Source organism: Temnothorax nylanderi, unplaced genomic scaffold, assembly GCF_030848795.1.
Source record: "Temnothorax nylanderi isolate EJ_2023f unplaced genomic scaffold, tnyl_v1.0 TNYL_tig0007_pilon, whole genome shotgun sequence".
NCBI classification, from domain to species: domain Eukaryota; kingdom Metazoa; phylum Arthropoda; class Insecta; order Hymenoptera; family Formicidae; genus Temnothorax; species Temnothorax nylanderi.
The window spans coordinates 2,005,398-2,029,227 of NW_027249069.1; the positions used below are offsets into that span (position 1 = coordinate 2,005,398).

General features: G+C 38.6%; 3 protein-coding genes and 1 long non-coding RNA gene across 12 annotated transcripts; 2 read left to right on the plus strand and 2 right to left on the minus strand.

Moving 5' to 3' along the window:
* The first annotated feature begins 990 nt into the window (after positions 1-990).
* Kua (Plasmanylethanolamine desaturase Kua) lies at positions 991-17,266 on the plus strand. 7 transcript variants are annotated; one of them, XM_071720727.1, is made up of 5 exons: positions 991-1,384; positions 10,744-11,363; positions 11,803-12,014; positions 12,099-12,317; positions 12,512-17,266. In XM_071720727.1, the coding sequence occupies exons 2-5, from the start codon at positions 11,132-11,134 to the stop codon at positions 12,770-12,772; spliced, it is 924 nt and encodes a 307-aa protein (XP_071576828.1). In that variant the 5' UTR covers positions 991-1,384; positions 10,744-11,131; the 3' UTR covers positions 12,773-17,266. The 7 variants fall into 7 exon arrangements, with proteins under 7 accessions (XP_071576828.1, XP_071576832.1, XP_071576843.1 ...); XM_071720731.1 differs by lacking the exon at positions 991-1,384 and adding an exon at positions 1,969-2,967; XM_071720742.1 differs by lacking the exon at positions 991-1,384 and adding an exon at positions 1,969-2,155.
* Positions 16,835-18,199, minus strand: LOC139781906 (uncharacterized). The gene is made up of 3 exons (XR_011720729.1): positions 18,069-18,199; positions 17,700-17,983; positions 16,835-17,386 (listed from the first exon to the last, which is right to left on the minus strand). It is a non-coding gene; the product is annotated as an uncharacterized lncRNA (long non-coding RNA).
* On the plus strand, positions 17,982-22,916 carry Dhap-at (dihydroxyacetone phosphate acyltransferase). The gene is made up of 6 exons (XM_071720635.1): positions 17,982-19,012; positions 19,246-19,656; positions 19,735-20,248; positions 20,435-20,715; positions 20,932-21,185; positions 21,268-22,916. Exons 1-6 carry the CDS (start codon positions 18,721-18,723, stop codon positions 21,601-21,603), a joined length of 2,088 nt encoding a protein of 695 aa, XP_071576736.1. The 5' UTR covers positions 17,982-18,720; the 3' UTR covers positions 21,604-22,916.
* On the minus strand, positions 21,832-23,705 carry LOC139781811 (uncharacterized). Of its 3 annotated transcripts, XM_071720719.1 has the most exons (5): positions 23,308-23,705; positions 22,967-23,240; positions 22,589-22,862; positions 22,358-22,518; positions 21,832-22,249 (listed from the first exon to the last, which is right to left on the minus strand). In XM_071720719.1, the coding sequence occupies exons 1-5, from the start codon at positions 23,418-23,420 to the stop codon at positions 22,106-22,108; spliced, it is 966 nt and encodes a 321-aa protein (XP_071576820.1). In that variant the 5' UTR covers positions 23,421-23,705; the 3' UTR covers positions 21,832-22,105. The 3 variants fall into 3 exon arrangements, with proteins under 3 accessions (XP_071576820.1, XP_071576809.1, XP_071576816.1); XM_071720708.1 differs by having other exon boundaries at positions 21,832-22,518; XM_071720715.1 differs by having other exon boundaries at positions 22,358-22,862.
* Between the last annotated feature and the right edge of the window lie 125 nt (positions 23,706-23,830).

Genomic DNA, 23,830 nt, shown 5'->3' on the forward strand with positions numbered 1-23,830 from the left:
TCAGCACTTATAGTCATCAACACAATACAAATTTTTAACATATATATTTAATCTTTGATAATAGTACAATTATCAAATATATATATTTAGCATTACTACTATATTTCAATCTTGTTTCATAGGGCTCTTTTTTTAAAACTTGTTACCTCTTAAAAGACAATAACAAATTTTTATTTTCAGACAAATATGTTTCCCATCTTATCTACATTTTTCGAATTCTGAATACGAATGGAGAGATTAAAAAATGACAGATTACATATTAATATATATATATATATATATATATTAACGCAATATCTAAAAAACGCACTCATTCACATTTATGGATATCATATCGAAATTTCATCATCTGCGTGATCGCCGATAATAAACTACGGACAAGCTTCGATTTTAGGCTGCCAAATCGTCCGATCGATATACAATATATACGCGGCTGCAACCACCGCGTTCATTCAAGTTTCCTCGTTGCATAATGTAGGAATAACATAAATAGAGCAGTTTCGTGAATGAAAACGTCTCGCGACGTCACGATATCGACGAACTATAAGCTCGCCACGTTATTATACTTTAAGATCCCCGGCGAGATCGTTACGACATTGAATAACACAATTTCGCTTTGATTTATCGCTCGTTATAGTGTTGTATTCGAGACCGGCTGTGTGATCAAACACATTTCATCAGCACGGAGAATGTTTTCGAGAAAAAAAAAAACAGTTAAAACTCATGAATTCTCTTAGTTTTAACTTAACTGTTTTTTAATGTATAAAATATTGTATATAAATATATATAAATATATATATATAGCTTTTTAATGTTTATCTCCAAATATAAATAAAATAGACGAGTTTTAGTTTCGCATTTTGATGAAAGGAAGCCTCCTCGTCGCAGACTTTGGATTACATGACAATCGCGCGGATTACGTCGTTAAGTTATTATACACATATGCGATCGTCGCAGAATATAATGAGTACATAAACGAGCGCGAGATGATCCAGCGGCTGACTTTGCGTTTCGTAAAAGCAACGGATCGGTGTTTTTTAATCGGTGCCCCTCTCCGTGCCATTGTCTCCCCTATGTTTACGTCCGCGAACAATGCCGTGTGTTGCACCTCAAGCGGGCGTACGCGCGGCCGTCGCGGCTGATTCCTCGTCAGCACGCAAGCTCGCAGGTAAATTACATACCCGCGGCTACGCGGACTCATCCGGCGAAAAACAATTCGCGCGCGCGCGACACTCGGCATTGTCGCGCACGGCAGTGCTTCGCGCCGTTCGTCGCGGCGGGCTATCGTGCGGTCGACCACAACGGACACGATCAGTCGCTGCGAAACTGGAAGCCAGGGATCCCAAATACGTGTCTACGCTCATCCGATGACTGGATTGTAATTGTGAGTACGAGAAAATCGTCTCTCGTCGTTCCAAGGACTCGTCCTCGTGCCCGCCTGCGAGAGGAAACAGTCTCTTCTTAACTCTTCGCGGTCCTATGTTGCTCCTATGTTGACTCGTAATGCGTCACGATAATATATCTTATATAGTTCCTTGAGCATTCGAATTTGATTATGGGAGATTATAATCGGTAATATATTTTTGGACTCTTCATAAATTCCTGCAAGTAAACATAAAAATTCTTTGATTCACGTTAGACCAATCAATTAGATAAGATCGAGAACAAGATACTCGATCTTGGTTCATTCGCGAGAAATAATTTGGACCGCCGAAGGATTAATAATTAATTTTCAATAAACGGTCGAAACATCGATGCATTCGATAGCGATTCGCGACATCGTCCCAACAATCCCAAATATAAATAGCTTTTGCACAAGTTAAAATTAAAAAAATTAAATTGAAATTTATATACAATTGTGTGTATTCTAAGTTGTCTTTGCGATATGAAATGTAAAAATCCTCCGATGGCTTTTAAAATAGCTTTCAAAAGCTCTACTGGCGTTATCGCTAAATGTCTAAGATGTTCAAAGTCTCGCGATGCATTTTATAAAACTCACTTGCCGTCACTTGCTTGACTGATAATGCGATAAAAATAAACTATGATATGCAGAATTCGTGAGATCTCGCAATTTCCTCTCCGCGAAGCATGATTATTTCTCAGTGAAAGTTGCGAATCGGTAACGGAACTTCATCGAAGGCAATCGTATATGTCGGTGCGTCGCAAATTAAATTTCCGCCGAGAGATCGACATGCGCGAATCGGTGATATCATCTGCGTTATCGGTGCTAGAAAAAACTGAATAGATCAAATACGGATTAAATTAGGTAGGCATGTAGAGCCTGCAACTTTAAAATCATAGATCCACGCTCGTGTGACACTCGCGAGATGCGGATGTAGCTGTCAGTCTTAAGAAAAAAAATTATAGAGAAAACTCGGTAACGTGCTCGTCCGCTAGTGTTAGATCGCGTTATCTCCGATTAAATAGTACTATCAGCATGATATACGTCATATGAAAAAGATAAGTGCAAATCACTTCTTGCAGATAAGATCGCAAGAGTTATGCATATCACGTGTGAATATATTATATTAGATAAAATAAATAACGATAATGTTATCTTACATATTGACGTACAATGCGAAGATAATTGTCTATATATAATCTATATATTTCGAACTGGACAAAGTTTTACTGTCCTCTCTTTTAACGGATAATAAAACAGCGAATGTCGTTAGCTATTTAATAACGCTCTACTTTCCCCCAGAGCTATTATTGTCATAAATTATTCTCACAAGACTCCTCACGAACTTTAGGGAAGGTTCGTCCGTCGAAATTATATTTCCGGGGAAGCCTAATCGACAGAACGAAAATAATTGAAATGGTATTTGTAATTCGCAAATGTAGATTAAAGTGGGAAAGCACGTATCGCGTGATACCGATAAAAGATGACGATCATCGATTCGACGAGTAGCACGAACACGTGGCATGTATATAAACGATACATCGATGAAAGCAGAAATGAGCTGCGTAAGTCCAATAGAGGCCCATCTTGGGCCAGCCACGACTTGGCTGGAATAGCTGCTGCAACCGCGTGGCCATTTGCCGCCTACGTGATTACAAGAGGCGGCCACAAAGTTGCGTACGCGCCGCTTCATTTACGTTTCACCGTAAAACGAGGCTCGGTCGAGGCTACCGAGGTATCGACTTTTCCCGCCTGAAACAGACCGCATTTATTAATGTCTTAAAGTCGCGTAGTACGAGTCTATAGGCTTTTTCTCGCCCTCTCGAAGTGTACATTCAAGGTATTACAAGATATATGTTGAAGGGGTATCGACATTATGATAGATGCGATAGCGCGCGAATATTATTGATGTCGACATCACGTTGTTGTCAGCAAACTTTCGTACCTTCTCCAATAGGGTGAAAGACCATACATTATTGACAGTGTCCACGTTACAATCCAAATTTAAATGATTTTTAGGAAAAGCTTTTACGTTATTTTATTAAATTTTAATAGAATTCTTAACGAGTCCAATTAATGTTATAACAATTAATTGAGAATAAAAGACAATTAATTAATTAAAAGAAAACTCAAAGTCTACGAAATTAATTTTTCTTCCAGGCTATAATTATTACATTAATTAAAAAATAAAAAATCAATTTTATCTGAATTTCTTTATTTCAATTTTGAAGTTTGTACTAGAAGAAAGTAAGAAAAAATATTTTAAGAAGCCAAAGTATCATCGACTGTACGTATATGTATTAAATGTAATCGAATGATTGATATGTCAATATGGCCTTTCATCCTATTGGTATCATTATAGTGTATGGACAATGCATTTGAATTTAATTTACAGCAAATATTGGCTTTATATAGACAAATATATTCCTAATGCAATATATCCAATGTTTAACCGATCGCCAATGAATTTATGCTACTATAAGGTTTCGCCTATGGATGCATGTGAATTTCGTCCAATCAAAATATCTTCGTAATTGCGATTCTAACAAATTCATGCGACAATTTTCCCTGGTTGCTTTTCCACTTTTAGGGAAGAATCACTTGATCGATATCCACGATGTGTTCCAATTAAATCCCTCGCGCGAAATTTCATCGTTTCGAGCTGATTCGTAATAAAAAAGTCGTCCACGCAATTCCGGCTCTCGCAATCTCTATAGTAGGGGATGTGGATATCTCATCTGAAAAAGAATTTACACGTTCTTATCGTGACATTGGAACATTCTTCCGGGGAAACATAATTTGTAAGCACGCTTAGAAATGTTTAATGATAGTAGTGGCAGCGATAGAATTACACTTTCGAAAAGTGCGACGTGGTGTCTCGTAAATAATTAACGGTCTACTATAGAGTCCGTGTTAAGTACGCGAAATCAATCTCCGTTACAATGTTCCGATCGGCCCCGGTACGACCGGAGTCGCGTCGGCACTCGCAAATATTGACAAATCACCACGGCCAAGTTCCTCCGCGAGCGAACTGCTATAATATAGATTAGAAATCGATCGGCTTTGATAGAAATTGCGGAATTCCTATGTGAATACTGACCGCCGGAGTCGAGGGGGACACGCGCGCTCGACTTCGTTATCGTGAGCGCATTCGTGTCGTGGTATAATCCGCGATGTCTCTAATGTAAGTCGAGGTTCGCCCTCGATGAAGGCCGAATCGAATCCTAAATAAAGTATGAACGTTCTGTGAAACATCCACATGTTATAGTCACCGGACAATCGAGGGTATATGTACGCTACGCACAATCATGAGTCACGTCGCGAGATCGAGGGTCCTTTACCTCTTACCACCTGCGTTTCGGTTCAAGGTCGAGTCTACGCATTGTACCTTTTGCCTTTGTATTAAATTATATACTATGTATATTATATACTGTATACGTTAAACGCTTCTTGCGTTTAAAACATTCGGAGCGTTATACATAAATTGTACCAAAACACGAGTTTCTTATTTAATGTTCATTTCTACCAATGTAGATTAACTTTAATCTCGGTTTAACTTACTCTTTATCTTTTTTTAATTTTCAGAACAGAAGAAAAGATAAAAAGTAAGTTAAACCGAGATTAAAGTTAATTTACGTTGGTAGAAATAAGCATGTAAGAGGCATAATGTAGTCGCGATCTTTTAAGGCCGGCCAATTTTGATAAATTTTACGAAAGGGGAATGTATAGATATAAATATTAGCGAATTTAATGTTTACACGTGTTTAAGAGAAAAATGTAAATTATAAGCAACTTATATTATAAGCAAGAGATAAGATTGATAATTGAGATTTTATGTAAGACGTAAGTGACTAATTCTTACTGGAAATAATTGACTGTCTTATAAAAAATTGAAAGTCCAAGTTTTGGATGTACATACGTATAGTTTTTGAGGATAAATGACGCAGCAGGATTAACAGGTAGACGGAGAAATCGTCCAAATGATAAAATCGATAGATAGATATATGTCACGTACGTCATTAACGATTTCCGATACCTACGAGACATATTGTCCTTGCAACTACAAAAGGCTTCATTAAATGACCTTACAGTAAGTACCAGCTTTAATCTCATAATTCTCTTGAGCACGTAAATACAATAAATGCGAGGTCTCAGGTTTCGGTGCCTGCAATGTTTGTGTAAACTTTATAACGAGTTAGATGGAAATGAGAGATAACTTCTAACGAAATATTATCGAGAAAAAAAATTATTCGACATCCCTCTCTCTTTTCTCGCGGTTTACCGAATAGATTGTAGAATACGTGACGTCGAGGCGAATTATAGTTTTCTACGCAAATAATATTCTGCTCGTTTAGAAATCGAAATAAAAAGGGACGCGGGGAAGGGCGCGGGTAGAGAACGAAGCGAATTCACTTTCCGCGAAAGGGTTAATCCGACGAATGACTGGGAAATTATGGGGCTGGCGGAGACCTCGACGCGACGTTCGCACGCGAGGAGCGGAGCGCGGCCGGCACGCGCGGCCCGCGTCGCGCCTCACGCAGGCAGACACGCAGGAGGAAGGAGCGCGGCGCACACGTACGTGACGCGACGCGACGTCGACGGGCACGTGCACCCAGCACCAGTCGCGCACGGCGACGCGCATCGACGAGGCGCGAGGCGCGCCGACCGCATGACGGCGCCACGAGAAACGGCGTCGCGACGCTGTCGTCAGGCGGCGCCGGTCGTGGTGGCGGAGTGTACGGTGTACGGCGTGCGCGGAACGGGCGGCGAGTGACAGAACGGGAAGAGTAGAAAGGGCTTCGTCGGGTCGCCGGAGATCACCGGTATCGCACCGGGTCGACCCCTTCAGTTCGCCGTGGGCGTCTCGCTCTCGCGGCTCCTAGAGACTGCGAAAGGAGTCCGTCTCGGTCCTTCCGCGGCTCTCGCTGCTAGCTCCTACCCTGTTCTACCATCGCCTCCTCTCCTTCTCCCCGTGTCTCTCTTTCTGTCATTCATATTTTTTCGTCCACTCCGTCGCTTTCCTCGCACGTCAGCACGCTCTCCCGGAGACTGTCTCTCGTATGCGGTGCTTATACACTCAGCCTTCGTCGCTCGAGTCGATCCCGGTGCCAGAACCCTAGCCTGAAGAAGAGCCGGTCTACTATATCAGCCGGCGAGTGAGCGAGACGTTTTCGCCGCGGATACACGGGTGTTCGCACGATGCGTCGGCGCGCGTACGTGTGCGTGTGTCACCGTGCCGGTGCAAGACGGCCTATCTTCTTCCCCTTGTGTCACTGTTATCGCCGGCGTCTCGTTCTAACCACCCTGCCGGTGACTAATTGAGCTCGGCGACGGACTCGACGGAGACCGATCTTCGCATGGCTGCCGCATCGCGCATCGGCGTCGTCAAGGAGGCACTTCGAAGCAGCGGCAACGGTATAGCAAGGAGGCACGACGTCGCGAAGCTATCTCGTTGCGCGCGACGACGCGAGTTTCTAATCAGTAAAAAGAGCGTGCGATCGAATATCTGCGCGAGTGTACCGTGTGTCCAACCAGATTCACCCTTGTCTGGATTAGCCGCCGGCTCGCCATCGGGTAATCCAAACTTCTTTAGCAGTAAAGTACCTCCTCGTTAGAGCTATATCCTTTCAGCAGTTCGCGTTATCTTCGCTCACGTGCGAAATGACGTACGTGTCAGTTCGTGGCACAAGTGGTAGTTGATTGCGTGCGCCAATCTCCTTTTGAATCCTGTAAGAGAAGAGTGTTGTACGTGTTAAAATAAATTAACTCTTTATTTTTAGCCTTCTCGTTATGGTCGCTCTGTGATGCTCTGTGATCAAAATTTGTTTCACTGACGCCGCTATTTTTATGTAATTGAACAAGCTTTTGAGAGTTCAGCGTGCTTTGTGTCTCATAATTGAGGAATGAATTATATGGGTAGTTTTTATATAAAGGAAAATATGTTACTTAAATATCATTGTATAGTCCAATAGCAATTTACATGTTAATTTATTTAAAAAGATTCAGTTATTAGATTCAATATCAAACTCTAAACAACAGAGTTTATTACGAATTCTATTTACGAAAATATTTGCTGATAGCTATGCAGAATTTATGTTTCAATTATATAACGTAAATTGACGTTGTTAGTATAATTAAATCAATAATTAATGTCATTCGTGCGGACAGCATTTAAGTGATATTATCGCGCAAATCCATCGATATCAATAATTTTAATTATACCTTCAATTTTTTTCTATTAAAATTCTGATCCTGTTATTGAATGCACGAGCAGAATATTTAAGTGCGCGTTATATCTATGTATGGCGATGCTCTCACAATCAGACCATAAGCGGATCATATATACAATGAATCACAAGAATATTCATACGCTGCAAATTAACTTCAAATGATCGATATTATTTTCGAAGAGAATTTTTATATCAATTTTAAAGCTTTCGATTTATACATAAATTTTATTAAAGAATAATAATTTGTAACAGAAATAAAAAATTAAGTAAAATACTGAAAAATTGATATCAAAAATATTCATAACTGGATACTTGTGTCAAGTAGAATTATTATTAATTTAAATAACCAATATTGCGTTGAATCGCCTTCAGATTTAATAATTAATAATTAACTTTTTAAATAATTTCAACGCACTATATGTACAGTTCTGCTGTAAAGCTTTTATTTCTATTTTTATTATTAAGATTTATATCAATCGAAATCTTAATATTGTATAACCATGATATTTTGTCTTCTACGAAGATATCAATCGCTCGAAGTCACAAGTCAGGCAGCTAGATGGAATGGGACAAGCTGGATGACAGTACAAACACTAATGTGACTCATTGCTTATGCGTATATGAATGCATGCACTTACCCATCGCGGGAGAATGCTCGCAAAGGCGTGTACGCTGGTGTACGCACGTGTATATGCGCGCGCGTACACTCGTGTTTCATTTGAATCCTAACGAGATGGACGAGATGCCATTCCTCCTGCACAAGTCCTGTATGTATAACCATCAACCATCGCGCGGCGGTGCTCCAAACGCGAGATACGTCTGTCCGCAAGTGGTGTGTGCGTAAATATGTACGAACCTCTGAACCATAGAAAGATATACGATGCACACATAACGTACAATGCGACGGAGATTACGACTTGCGCGATCAAACGAGAACACTTCAGTCCATCTCTCCTTCGTTCTCTTTGATCTCGTTTTCGCAGCCGCACATTATCCGGTAGCGCAAGATCTGTTGCGTCAGCAGCGTTTACGGCCCTATCCAGTGTTTATTCGATAAAGAAAAAACTTAGATTAGCTACTTTATTCTAAGTTATTTGTCGTTAAATATGAGACTGCGTATTAGTTGCATCGTTATAATTGCACAGAAAGACTACATGAATGGACTTAATAATTTTTTCGAAAATATATTCCATTCTCTTTGACATGTATCATTATTATGAATGCAGATTGCAAGATAATTTTTTTGCAATGTAAAGACACGTCGAAGGACAATCGTTGGTATTCATTATCGAATAGCAAGTTACGTATTGACGAGAATGTATAACAAATGTGGTAGTAAGAGAAAAAGAGTGTAAAGATTTTCTAATTTAATAACACGCGCGTATCGCGCGGACCGACGCGCTCCGTCCAGGCCAACCGCGATAAGCTAAGCATCAAAAGCAAGCCGCAAGCCGAGCGTCTGCACAACACGAGAATGTGAATTTCGCGTGAGGATGATGACGTACACGATACGCCTGTAGTAGCGTAGAAATTGATCGGTTACGTTGTTGTGCGAGAGAGCCTTTAACCCTTCGCCTTCGGTTTAATTACCGGCACGCGATCCCTTGACGATGACGCATTAAAAAACCAGCCTATTTCGAAAATCAATTCGAGCGGCGATTTCCACTTGCGAGTGACGATGGTCTTCTAAGGGCCCGAATCCTTCGAGCGTCACACAGGGACTTGCAGCAAGAAATCTTTCCTTTTTCTTGCGCTGCGACATCGTTCTCCCTTTCATCGTTAGTCGTTTCACCGAACGTTTTTGCTCTGATCCGCCGCTGCAAAAATATATAAAAATAAGTATAGAGAGTTCTTCACTAAATACACTTCCTATGAACTATATATTTTCGAACCGATTCTAAATCAATTTTCCTTTAACGAAAATATCGGAGAAGATGATTATTTATTGCAGTTTTTAAGTTTCTAATATCACATATCTTTGCGACAAAATTTCAGATTGAAACTCTATCAAAATAAATTCTCTAAATATAATTTATAATAAATATAATTTTATTTTCAGTATATTTTCAGTAGTTCACTTAAAAGTTATCGAGTAGCTCAACATTTTGATTTAAAAAACCGATTCAAAATTAGTTAAAGCATCCGTGCTTTAAAGAAAAAAAGTTTGTAATTATATACAAGTAATTATAGTTAAAGTTAGTAGTTATATACATATAATTATAGTAAAAAAGTTAGTAATTATGTACAAATAATTATAGTTAAAGTTAGTAATTATAATACAAAAGATATGTATCTATGTGTATATCTACAACCACAATGATCAATCGGCATTTCCGAATGTTTTACGTTAAAATTAGAAATTTTATAGGCGTGTAGATATATTCTGCGTCGTTATCAATACGTGGGTACTTTACGACGCTCTGCGTCATTATCAATACGTTCTTGTATTCTTATGTATTGCGCGCTCACGTAAACGCGTTAACACCTACAAATATGTACTTCTTAGTTTCACGCTCGAGAATCGCTAATGTACAAGAAATACGCGCAGGCATTTTAACGTAGCGTAGGAGGCTCGCGAATGTCGTTGTGAATGTCGCGTGAATCCGAGAGCACTCACGCGATACTCGCGGAGATATGAAGACATAACGTTCCACGGTTTCGTGTAAGTGCGGAATTAACCCACTTTACGGTCGCGCAGTGACTAATTTGAAATTGAGTAGAGTTTCGTGTATTTCGGCGCACGGGTTTCATTCATTATACGATATTACCTTGCCCAATTATGATATGTAAATAACTGGTACCGCGTACATAATGGATGTACGCGACTGTGTAATATTTGACGATAATTGCGTACCCAATCATGTATGAACGGGTAATATCAATTTAGATAATATCAGTTGTCGACGTTGCGTGAACATATATAATATACAAAGTGTTTCTCGCTAAACGCGATTTCTCCACGCTGCTTCTCTTGAACCGCGGATTCTTCGAGTTTCGAGTCAATTGCTGCTTTGAGGGAACGTCGAGGCATGGCACCAATGAGTTTCGACACTCCCTCTAAGAGGCAATGGAGCTATCACATCTTTATACGAATGCTTCATTTAATTGCAGGTGTTTGCAGCAACGTTCGATATTTGAAGAACATGGGAGATCTGAACTAAATTACGGGTGAACGATTCTAAACGACTCTCAGGATAATGCGCGAACTGACAATTCATGATTTTATCGCACGGGCCGGAGCGCATAATTTCTCATGCGACGGGGAGAGGACACCGAAGGAGGCGCATAATGTGACGATCGTCTTGAAATAATTCACCGTATAAGAAAAAAACTCCATTGCATTATTTATCCTTCTACAAGCGAAACGATAGTGTCCCCTGATGCCGGAAAAGGGGCGATTTTTGCCAAACGCGCCTGAATCCTAAAAGGGCAGGCTAGAATATTATCGTTCATTCGCGTAGAGGCGTAGACTCGCGTAAGAATTTCTTGGCTGGAGAATATGGAGGATATAAAAGTGCCGAACCTAGAGCAGGCCGCGTCGGCCGCGTGTTCTTTGGCGACCAATTTCCTGGCGCCGGTGAAGACCGAGCGCCAGATCTACGAAAATTCGATGCTCGAGGACGATCCCAATGCCAACTCGGTGGTGCCGACCTCGCAGGAGGACAGGACTGTGCCCAGATGGGGCCCGAATCACAAAGGCGCCCAGGAACTCGCGAATCTGTATAGCACTGGTACGTAGACTTCCTTATCGCGAGTACTTGTAGTCGAAAACGGCTGTCCTCGTTTCGTATCTCTGGAAGCATTTGTAAAGCGATGATAAAACTGCCGCTGTACTTAAAATTTACGAGTTGCTAAGAATCTATTATATATCGTATACATCTTGAAATTTTTGCTTTGTCACGAGAAAAAAAGAACAGCAATATTTAGCAACGTATGCAATTATTTATGTAAGTGTGTATTTCATTGAATTTAAAAATAGCGAACGCAGGATAATAAACGCATTTTTTACTATTTCTATTTTAGCATAGCGCTTATAACTTTTAAAAACTTTTCGAAAATCTGTTTTTACATTTTACATATACTATCAAAAATATTTATATGTTAAATACTTATATATTAAAGATATATTTATGATAACTATTAACAACAAATTTTACTATCAACTTCCAGGGAAGAGAACACAAGAAGGGATCTGCGTGGGGATCTGTATCACTCTTATAGCCGTGAACTCTCTGTTCGTGCTCATCAGGTTACGACTGGAAAACTCGAGTTCCATAGCAATAGCTGCACTGTGCGGTATCATCACGGCCGACTTTGGCTCTGGTCTGGTTCATTGGGCCGCGGATACCTGGGGATCCGTTGAACTCCCGATTCTGGGGAAGGTAAAGGCATCTAAAATGTAGGAACGATCGTTTCAGAATAAAACGTGAATTCTAATTTACGAAAAGCTTTTCCTCTTTTTCTAGAATTTTCTACGACCATTTCGCGAGCATCACATAGATCCTACCAGTATAACGAGACACGATTTTATAGAGACTAACGGTGATAATTTTATGGTCGCGATACCAGTCCTGTCCAAGCTCACATGGGACTTTCTAACGTTGCCCGAAGTGGAAATGCAACAGAAGTTCGTGTGGACGTGCTATTGGTTCCTGCTTGCCATTTTTGTAGCAATGACTAATCAAGTAAGTATCTAATTAGAGAAATATTAGAAAAATATATCTCTAATATATCTAAATATTTTAATTCTAGTAAAATCACCTTTTATAGAATTAATGATATGCTCTATATATAATTTTAATTATAAACAATATTCACGAGAAATTACGCTGCTTCATGTACTGTTGTGTAATTAAAGGACATACAATGTACTTTACAGATACATAAGTGGTCGCATACGTATTTCGGTCTACCTGACTGGGTTGTATGGCTTCAAGAGCACAGGATTATTCTGCCAAGGAAGCATCATCGCGTGCACCACGTCGCGCCCCACGAGACTTACTTTTGCATCACCACGGGATGGCTGAACTGGCCTTTAGAAAAACTTCACTTTTGGTACATCTTAGAAGTGATAATCGAGTGGTCCACCGGTTGTAAACCCAGAGCCGACGATCTGAAATGGGCGCAAAAACGTTCTTGAGAATTAATAATCGTCCTCCTTTCGCTACTGTACATTTTACTATACGATCGAGATATTTAACGTACGGCCAAACGTCGGAAACACAACAAACCACAAACATCGAACTACGAAATAGAGATTAAGTGGGAGTGGGAGATTTGTATGGGCAATAGTAAAAAAAAAGCTTGTATACATGAAATCTTCAATTGTTCGAAGAGATATCGAACTATCGAGTTCTTTTTTTCATACTACGAGGCCTTTTGTGAAGACAGATAAAGTATGTAAGGATAAAATAGCATTACTCGATATGCTTTTAAAGTTTACACGTTTTTAATACGTACGCGCAATAATACGTGTATATAAATATATGTATGACAAATAAGGAATAAGCATAAATTTCAGAATCACGCTTACGAAATTGCAATCTGACAACTCTGTCAACACCACTATGTCGATAACTTCTTTATGTATCGCACAATCATCAGCGTATCGTATTGCACAAACCTATAAACCTTTATTTTAACACGATATACAGAGTAATTCAAGAGGCAACCGTGATATTAGAGATACGAGGCGTAGATAATAATAAACTAAAATACCTCATATTTTTTTAAAACATATGATTGCATTTTTCTAATATGTGGTTAAACAAATAAAAGTAAACATTATAAAAATTATATAATAACGCATGATAGATATGCACATATATATTTGTATATATGTGATTTCTGCGTATATACACGTATATACATGTATGTGTGTATTTTATATATCTATATATAATGCGATTAGTAGTTATATAAACATATTTGGCAATTATTGATTTATTTATCGATATATTTCGTATCCAAAACTGTCTACGAAGTACATATGTTGTTTATTATTTAATGTTTAAACGCTATTAACAAAATCTATTTTCTTTTTGTTTGTTAGAATGCAACTGTAACGTTTATTGATATAAGCGCTTCAATATTATTTGTTACGTAAACAAACTGAACTCCCTGAACCTTCTAAAATATTCACGTGAGATTAATCAAAATTTGTATTGTTTCCACGTACAAATACACTGATTGAAACTATCCAAATTGCCAATTTTTAATTTTCGCAATGTATATTCAACAGCACAATTTTTCAACTAGTATACATTTTTTTGATATGTGATATCTCATCAAAAGATAATTTTATCAGAGCGGAATGTAAAAAATATCATGTTATCAAATAACGTGTTTTTATTTTGTGATAATTTGAAAATTTCTTTACGTATTTATTAATTCTTACAAAATTGGCAATCAGGTTTTCAATCTTATAAGGATATTGATTTTATTATTAAAACTTGGGGCTAAGAACTGTACGGTGCTACGTTAGACGCTTGCCTGCTATCATTGTGTCCTGCTTAGTAATCCTGTCGTAATTAATACGCAAGTTGAACGCAAAACGTATATAAGAATAGGTGGACGAATCTTTTATAGAGAACAAATATTTTAAAATAGTTATGATATATAAACGATTGAGACAAAGCAGAGCAGAAATATAACAAAATGCACATGAATTAATAAGAAATGAAGATTTCTAAATGAGTACGTTATTAAAACTTTGTTACACGATGCGCATATTCCTTAATTTACACACTGATTACACTTCTTAGCTCGCAATACGTTATCAGAGGAGAAAAATCTCGAGGCGCTAAGCATAAGTACAAGTCGTAGGTTCAGGGACCAAAGACAAGACTTTTTTTTATCGCTCTATCTTTTAACGATTTTCTGAATGCTTGATCTAATTTAAGTGAAGTATACCGATGCGTCCAAATTGTTTAACAAAATATTTTTGCTTATCTACAAACGCTTCTTCGCTCGACATCGAAGAATTCAACTGCATCGCCGCGGATAAGTTCAGCATATTTTATGTAGAACTTTACCGTGATCTATGTTCCTCACAAATCCTGCAAATCAGTAATAATGTCCTCTGAACGAAATAATATTTATAAGAAATCGCAGTTACCGTAATTACTGTACTCATTGTTATTGTTGTTGTTATTGTTATAAGAGACAGAGTGTAAAGTTTAAATGAACTTCATCAGGTAAGAAACCAGTCAGGTTTGAAACTTCCTCATTCTCATTTACGATGCGTGGATTATTTTAATATCGTCGTGAATGATTTACTCTTGCTGTGAAACATTAGATCCAAAGAGATAAATATATTTATTTATTTAATACTTACACATAAATCACAAGTACGAGGTGTAACACAGATTTTTTTCGTTTCTTTCTTTTCTTGAATCCTCTCACGCGATGTTTTCACAATGAGTTGATGTAAAATAATTTTATAAATATCTCAAAAGTCGTGAATGGTTGAGTTAAATTCTGATTTTAATGGGAGAGATGTGAACATGCTTTATATAACAATAAATAACGAGAAAACAACGCTACAAAAAAAAAGTAAATTCCGTTAAACAAATGCGAACGAAAGACATTTATTAAGCCATACAGAATGCTGCTAATCAAATGTTAGAAATTTCTAAAACAGATAGAAATGTAGAACTATTTACAAAACAGTAATAGAAAATTTGATAAGAATCTATCGGGCTAGCACACTTACATTCCAGAAGTCGGTTTGAAAGAGAGCATTCGAAGAGTCGTATAATTATCGTATAATTAATTAACATTACTGATAAATAGCCGACATGTACGTTATCTATTGAATTTGAAATAATGGCCGAAACTATGGCCATAAGTTTCTACAAACGATCTTTGCTCGCTTTATTCCGACTGTGACGTTAACAATATTAAGGAACAATTCAGATCTAACGTAGAGATCTCATCGTGCAAGATAAAACAACGAGAAAGAATTGTGCAACGTTTTAATTCCGTTCATATATTTTACTCACTTGTGTAAGCAATTCTATATGAGAGATACAAATTTCGTTTCGCTTAAGCATGGCTCTCGTAACAATAATAAAAGAGTGAAAAGTAGTTAAAATGCGCTGAATGAGAACTAGGTATAATGCAAGGAATTTGTACAGTTGTAAGCGACACGATAACGCAGTAATATTCGAAAATTGAGATCAGACTCTTATCTACGTCCGACCTTAAAATTCGCAGTGGCGAAGCGTAAATTTTACGAGAAAGAAAAGGAGATGCAAATTCACGTGTATTCTAAATATTTTATATATGTCCGCGAAATATTTATATATGCTACCGCCGCGCATACGTAAAAAATAATCGAAAAAAATGCCAAGAAAAAATGCAGCTGTACCGCTATTTTCATACGATCGTAATGCTCCTTGATCATACATTGCGCTAATTGTCTTAATCGTTCTTAACGATACCTTATTCTAAGATCTGTTTTTACTGTAAAAATATTTCTCGTCGAATGCGAATTAATCAAATATTTTTGACGTAATGTCAGAGAAGATTTCGTTTATGCTGACCTTTTTCTTCAATCACATAACTCGAGCCATTTCGCCTAAGTCTCAGCACAATTCCATAAGTACTAAGAGACATTATACGGAGCAAATCGATGCATCCGCTGCTGCTGAAAGTACAAAGAGAATAAAAGACAAGCCGTTGCTTCTAAGCCTGCATATTAGAACATATTTTATATTCGCGTAAAAAAAATTTTGCATATATTACCTATGCGCCTATCTTTTTACAATATGTATACGTATTGGATCACCGACAACGACTAATGACGCTTTTATAATATAATCTTAGCGGTTCTTTGTTCGAATTACTAATGTATTATATGTTTTGTACTCTTTTTCTTAATCAACTCACGTGAAACACCAACTAGGAGAGCAATCCGACGAAATTGATACAAAAATCAAAACGAGCCACGATTCTATTGCTCCAAGTACTTTTTTATAAAACCTAACATTGATAACTGATACCTGGAGTTCATAATTGCAATGAAGTAGAGAATAGAAGCGTTTGAGTAGCTTGTCGCATAGAAAACAGGTGTGTGTGTGTGTGTGTGTGAAGAATGAACTGAGGACTATACATAAATAGATATAACTATTTTAATCTTTCCACGCAATTGTCTCTGACACCGGTGGCTGTTCAGGAAAATTAGATCAAAGTTCCGATACTCCGTTCCGAAGGGGACCTTTTATTATTTATGTATATTCATACAGCCGAAATTTTTGCGAGATTCAATAAAAATAATAAAAGTTATTAACAAATCTTCAAATATAATTAATGATCTTCAAATAAGACATCCTCCTCAGAAGGAGACTTCTTAACTTACATTTGATCTAATATACGTTTTTTTAATTGCCAGGAAGAATCGAATTAGAGACGCTCCGTCAGCTCTGTGTATATTTCTTCCTGTAAAACGACAGGATGAATTTTGTAAAGTAAATTAGATTCAATAACACACACACACACACACACATGATAATCATCTAAACGATCCATCGTAATGCCTTTAATATTGTCAAGATAATAAAGGGGAAAAAACTACCTGAGACTACCAGCGGAAATCGTGTATGCTGTTAGTGTAATAAAATACTTTATTCTAGCTAGTTATCCATTATTCCCTCCGAGTGCGTTCGATTTATTCACAATTGAGCGACAGACGACAAAGATTCATATAAGCTCGATATTGTCCTTCGCAATCATCGCAGATCCTTGCATACGCCTGCAATTCATACAAGGTGGAATTAAATACAGTATACAGTATAATCTGTGATAATCATTAACGTGTGCTGCCGCATAGAATTGTTCGAAAACACAACATATAGTTCGTCGTCCCTAATAATCTTTCTTTTCATATATGTTAAATATAAATGATAAAATAATTATTCTATCCGCGTTAACAAAACAGTAATAGCTGTATCGCTACAAGTTAATCGCCGTTAACCGTCAAATTAAAATGAGTTTGGCCGAAGTCGCCCTGCGTCGTCCAGCAAAGAAACGAATGTTTGAATAAAAAATATACATCTTTCCTATACCTTCCGAGATGCGTTTCGCTGTCTCGCGGGAAATCTTGCTCTCTTTCTCTCGCGAATGTATTTCTTATTTGATAATAATCGCATTAATCGCCGGTTCACATCCATGGGTGAAGGAGCGAACGCCGCGCTTCAGGTGATTCGAAAATTCCACACAGTGTCGCCAATATCTAAAACTTGCCCTTTCCGCACTCTTGAGTCTCTCTCTTTTTCCGACGCCCGGACACGTATCTGTCTCGTTTCATGTGCAGAAAACGTTGCGGAGAGTACGCAAAAAATGAACAGACCTGCAAAACAATGGCGTGAAGTTAGCCGCGCGCGTGTGCTAACCAAAATGCAGATATGGAATTCGTTCCTCGCAGGTGGACACACCTCGATTGTTCGCCCTTCCTCCTTTTCCCTCTCCGACGTTTAATATTTTATCTCGCGATGTTTATCTCGTTCTAAGTGCTGATATCGAATGAAGAAAAAATATAAGTGAATATAACTGCAGCTCTCTGCAGCATGCTACAGGAATTCCAAGATGGCGGTGACCAGCTGGCACCAGGGCACACTGGGGGCACTGGGGCACATCAGCTAATGACAATTGATAACTAATGAGGCATAAATAATACTGTCTCTCCGCCGGCCCCGCCCTCCCCGGAGAAACAGATGTGACGAAGTAACGGGAAGGCTTCTTTCAGTTTCGATTCGTAACTCGTCAACTCGCAAATGTGGGTTTTTTTATATGTATAGAAAGAATTATTTATTTACACAACTGTCCCGTCGAAACTGACGGGACGGTTTATCTTTTATTGTTTGTGTACAAGAGACATCTTCGAGGTTTCTTATCATGTGAGAGATTAGAATGAAGTCTCGCGTCACGTGAGATTTGAAATGAATCTGGCGGTCGGACGCTTTAAATCGTGTTCTCAAAAACGACGGAATCAAGCCGATTTGCCTTGCAAATTTTGGCCTTTGCAATAATTGCAATTCGGAGTACAGTGAGTGACAAAAGTCGGCGAGTGTCATATAGGCGGGCGAGATGGAGCAGAGCACCGGGTTTGTCGACTTGCTGGAGGACAGACGGAGGGATTGTGATTTTTTGTGGGTGACACGTTCCATGGATCCGTCCTTACCGCACATGTTGCCACCGGAGTCGGTCTACGACAGGCAGAAGATCATACAAGCTGTTCTGCATGACGAGCAAGTCAGACTTGCAATCGACACGCTAGCGAGGACGACTGGTGTCAGAGTTAAGGATGTTGAGAATAATGCTAGTGCCATGATAAACGAGATGGCTAGTAAAGCGGATTTGACGACGGTTCGCTGGCTAGGTATACTTAGAATATTGTATTATCTTGAATTCCATGTACGCGTTCATTGTTTCATCTTCTAACATTATTTTTCAAAAATTAGAAAGACTCTCGCGTGATTTGTCGTCAGTTAAACGATGCTTCGCACTCATTATCTCAGCGAAATGAAGTTGCAGCTTCAATTCAATAATTACAACTATTGTACAAGTTTATTCCCTTGCTAAATATCTTAAATTTGTGTTTGAAAATTTCAGGTATCTTTATCACGAAAGCCATGAAGAGGATGTTCTCGAAAATTTATATAAACGAGACCATGCTCTCTGACTTGAAGAGGAAAACGCGAATATCTCAAGTACAGTATGTCTACGTGCCGTCACACAGAAGTTACTTGGACTTTATTCTCCTGTCGTACATTCTCTTTTCCTACGACATGGCGCTGCCGAATATCGCGGCCGGCATGGATTTTTATAACATGAGGATAGTGGGAGAACTGCTGCGAAAAACCGGAGCGTTTTACATACGGCGTAGTTTCTCCAATGACATACTGTACAAGCAAATTTTCCGCTCGTACATCAACACTATCGTCAGCCACAGCGATAGGGCAATTGAATTTTTTGTCGAGGGTACGCGGAGCCGTAGTCAGAAGAGCACAATGCCGAAATACGGTGGGCAAGAAAAAGACACTTTTAAATAATTTCCAATTACGAATGGATATTGAATCTCATGTCGTTCTTCTTTCACAGGTCTTCTGTCCATCATCGTAGAAAGTTTACTTCAAGGCGACGTACCTGACATACATTTTGTACCCATGAGTATTAATTACGAACGACCGCCGGAGGAATTGTTATTCGTTTACGAAATGCTCGGAGTACCGAAGCCGAAAGAAAGTACGGCCGGATTGTTTCGGTCGCTCTCCATTCTACAAAAACCCTTCTCTCACGGACGTATTTTCTTTAATATCGGGGAACCGATATCCACCAGTCGATTCGTGGACAAGGCATACCGCCAAAGGAAAGTTCTACAGCCTTCCTTCAAAATTCCGTCGTCTGTTGTGGAGAATATAGCTTATCTTATAATAGAATCGCACAAGAAGAATACTGTACTTATGCCGATCAATATCATCGCCTTGCTTCTCAATGAGAGAATCCAGACGAAACCAAAGGAGCCGTATACGCTTGACTCATTGGTCAAAGATTATCAGTGGTTCAAAAGCTTTGTTACTAGATCACTAAAAGCTTTAATGTATGAAACTGAAACGTAAGTATTAGATTTATTTTCTGCAACATGTAGCTTGAAATTACGACAATTAATATGCATGTACAATATTAATCATTTTAGCTTTCAATCTCATTAATTGTCTTAGCTGTAAGATACGTTTGTAGATACGTTTAAATGACTGTTGTAATCTCCTTCAGAATACATTATGTGATTTGTTTGTTGCAGTATTGATAACTATAGGACCAAACAGGAAATATTGGAATCCTTAAAACCGCATGACGAGTTCATAGTGCTTGATTCATCGAACACGTTAAAGATCAAACAAAGACATAAAGGAGCGAAACAAATAAATCATTCAAATATCAAAGGACATTCTTTGTCTGAACGGACTCTGCAAATAGCGGTATCTGCTATTAATATTGCAATTTATATCAATCCGACCTTGGCTTTTCTGGCGGAAACGGCTTTCATTACTGCAACCGTAGGAGAGAATGGCACCCAAACCGGTAATGCAAACACAAATAACAATGAATATTTCTATTTATTTAGTGATTGATATAATAATAATAATAATAATAAAATACAAAAGGTAAAAAGTAATTACTATTTTTTCCATCCAAATATAATAAATTTATCAAAAGACTTAGTTTATTAATTTTCTTATAGTTTTTACACTGATAAAGACAAGCAACAGTTTTATCAGTCTCATATTTCATTTGCAGAAGTAGCTTTGGAACGATATGAACTATTAAGAAGACTACTCAGCACAGAGTTTGTGATGCGTCCGATTGAAGACAGAGCTTTAATCAAAATAGAGTGGAAAAAGTCGTTGAATATATTGCTATCACAGAACTGCTTGTATACAGCGAATGACTTAATTTTTATAGGAAATAACACTAAATTATTTTCTATCTTGCATAATGTTATATTACCTTTCATAGACGTTATATATGTGATGTGTATCTTATTGTCTGAGGTAAGAGGAATTTATCTCTGAAAGAAACTCTAAATCTAATGAGAGACAGTTCGTTAAACGTTATGTTTTCTCTCCTTTTTAGTGGACTGAAAGAACGTCGGCCGAACTCACGGATCGGACGATTCTCGTCGAAACGCAGAAAGAAGTAGAAAGATTAATATTCGAGACTAAAGATTGGTGCCAACATCCCTACTGTTTATCTCTTGATTTGTATAACACAACGTGGTCTAGTTTATTATCGCAAGATATCATCGCATATCATAAACATACCAGTACGTACCGAACGGATAAAGCAAAATTGGCGCATCTCATCGGTGCATTGCGCGAATTACCGTTACAACGTCCCGCGGAAAGCTACGTCGGCGCGTTGCCTTTAATTATTTCAACATCATCGATAGATGTACCGGCTAAGTTGTAACAGCCGTTTACCGTGAAATAATGAATTCTGTACGTAAAGACTAACAGTATAAAAAATGGCGCTAATTAATAACAATTAATCGATTTTAATTGTGAGATATATACGTTGGTATGTTGCTGGTACGTTCCGCTTTAATTTCAGCTACAGATATATAGAATACGCTATTAATAGAAAGTATAATCGAGAAAGGATTAATCTTACGTGAAGAAAGATAGAGATAAAAAGAAATACTCGAGTAAGATTTTTTCATACAAGGCTTTGTTCTTAAAGAAGTAGATGAAAATCGGGAAATTATCATTATTATAGTCGGATAATTTTTAACTTTTTTCTATACGCAAAATTTTCAAATTTTTTAATTCTTTTAATTTCAAAGTTGTATTTCTCGGAAATAAAGCATCGTATGAAAAAATTTTGCCGTATATTTTTGACATACTTTTTCATATAGAATCACCCATTTTTCAATTGTTCCCACCACCAGTAACACACTATTTTATATTACAATTTAAAAATCGGGAACGAAACTATTAATGTTGCTAAGTATTCTAGCGGTGTCGTCATCGAGATCGGTGGATCTTTTTCTTTTGCCGAGAAACACTGTAGCGGCGGTCGTAGTGGTCGTAGGCATGTTCATATTCCGGAGAAGCAGCTGCAATGATTTTATTTTATCAGTAATATATACGCCAAAAAGGTAGAGTGCAATTTTACAGTTAGGACTAATTGTTGAACGATCAGTCTCGAGGAGAATATTCGTTACCATGACTAATCGGACGAGGTAAACTGCGAACGTGAGAAACGATATGGCCATCAGCGTGCCTTCTGTCGAAGGGAATCCTAAAGAATGGTCGTCGTGGTCGTCGTGATAATCGGCACCTCTTATTTTGCGACTCGGTGCCATAGAAGTGGTAAGGCGAGATTCTGTGAATAAGATAACGTGAGAATGCTTTTCGCGTCTCGAAATTAAGGAGAGTGTACGAACAAATTTTACCTATCTCTGACATCAATGTCTTCTCGAACGTTTTAAGAAAGTAAAGTTTTCCCTCGATCGACCCTGGCTGCGATCGTAAAGTACGGTGAACACTTTTAAGTAGGTCTATGGGCAAATATTGGAATATACCGTCGTCCTGCTGCGACGTGTCGTTGTCGTATTTATCTCGCGACGTTTCTTGCTTATTATTCGGTGATGGTTGAGTCGTAAGTGTGTTAATCATTGTATCCTCCATTGGTGAGATTGTCGCATCGTTTTTGTTATTTAATTTATTCTGAAACATATCTATAGTGACTAATCGAACAAATACACTGTTTTATATGTATAACGTTGTCTTTCATTAATTCCAGCTGTTTATCCAACGTCCTTTCGTTATACCTCGGTCACAGTATCGGTGACGGTTGTGGTGCGACTTGTACCGGTGTCAGCGAAACTGTCGGCGATTTGATCGGGAAATAAGTTTGCCGGCGTTGTCGACATCGCGATGGAATTTATCCTTTTAATCTCCGTCCTTTTGTTATGCGTCACACGCGTGGCTTCAGCTGGATAACGATAAGTTTGGCTGCCGTTTCGCTGACCGCTGGGAAAATTAATGCTGTCCGCGTCGCCCCGTCTGAACTTGTAAAACTGATCGTGCTGTACAGAAGGTATCCTTAAAGAGCACACAAGCGATATTAATCTAGGATGATCCAGAGAATGCGATGTGTAACCGACTTTACCTGTAAATCTTGGCCTCGTCCGAGAATTGCGGCATGTCCACCCATTCTGCCACGTTAACGTTCAGGCAAAGTAGAACGGTGGACAGAGCGCAAAACGCGTCGCGCACCAACATATTACTTATTATCGTACGCTATCCCGCGAGTGTAACGCATCTCATTCTCGCGAGCGGTGTCTCTGATCGAGTAACACGCGAATTTTCTCGGTCCCTACTGTACATCTGTAATTCGGAAACTGTCCGGCGTTGGGCATGGACATGCCGCAGGTGACACGCGCGAGGGGACATCATTATTTCCAGCAGAGATGTTCTGTTAGGATTAAAGAGAACGAAACGGCCGATGATGCTCACGCGCCGGGAACGGTTGTTCGACGGAAAAGGCCGCTTCCTTATGTCTTTTTCTTTTCAATCATTATTATCTCGCATGATGCTAATTCAATTTGTCTTTCTTTCGCGATACCGGTGGTAACGAGACGTGATTTTCCAAGAAAGAGGATTTTCAGGGAGAAATTTGCGGGGAATAAATA

Bases quoted from the DNA above. Each gene is read 5' to 3' on its own strand.
- Kua (XM_071720727.1), top strand. From the start codon at position 11,132: ATGGAGGATATAAAAGTGCCGAACCTAGAGCAGGCCGCGTCGGCCGCG. The intron at 11,364-11,802 runs GTACGTAGACTT...ATCAACTTCCAG, and splicing joins CGCGAATCTGTATAGCACTG to GGAAGAGAACACAAGAAGGG. The intron at 12,318-12,511 runs GTAAGTATCTAA...TGTACTTTACAG, and splicing joins TTGTAGCAATGACTAATCAA to ATACATAAGTGGTCGCATAC.
- Dhap-at (XM_071720635.1), top strand. From the start codon at position 18,721: ATGGAGCAGAGCACCGGGTTTGTCGACTTGCTGGAGGACAGACGGAGG. The intron at 19,013-19,245 runs GTATACTTAGAA...TGAAAATTTCAG, and splicing joins GACGACGGTTCGCTGGCTAG to GTATCTTTATCACGAAAGCC. The intron at 19,657-19,734 runs GTGGGCAAGAAA...CTTCTTTCACAG, and splicing joins GAGCACAATGCCGAAATACG to GTCTTCTGTCCATCATCGTA.
- LOC139781811 (XM_071720708.1), bottom strand. From the start codon at position 23,420: ATGTTGGTGCGCGACGCGTTTTGCGCTCTGTCCACCGTTCTACTTTGC. The intron at 23,241-23,307 runs GTAAAGTCGGTT...GTGCTCTTTAAG, and splicing joins GACGAGGCCAAGATTTACAG to GATACCTTCTGTACAGCACG. The intron at 22,519-22,588 runs GTAAAATTTGTT...TCTTATTCACAG, and splicing joins GACATTGATGTCAGAGATAG to AATCTCGCCTTACCACTTCT.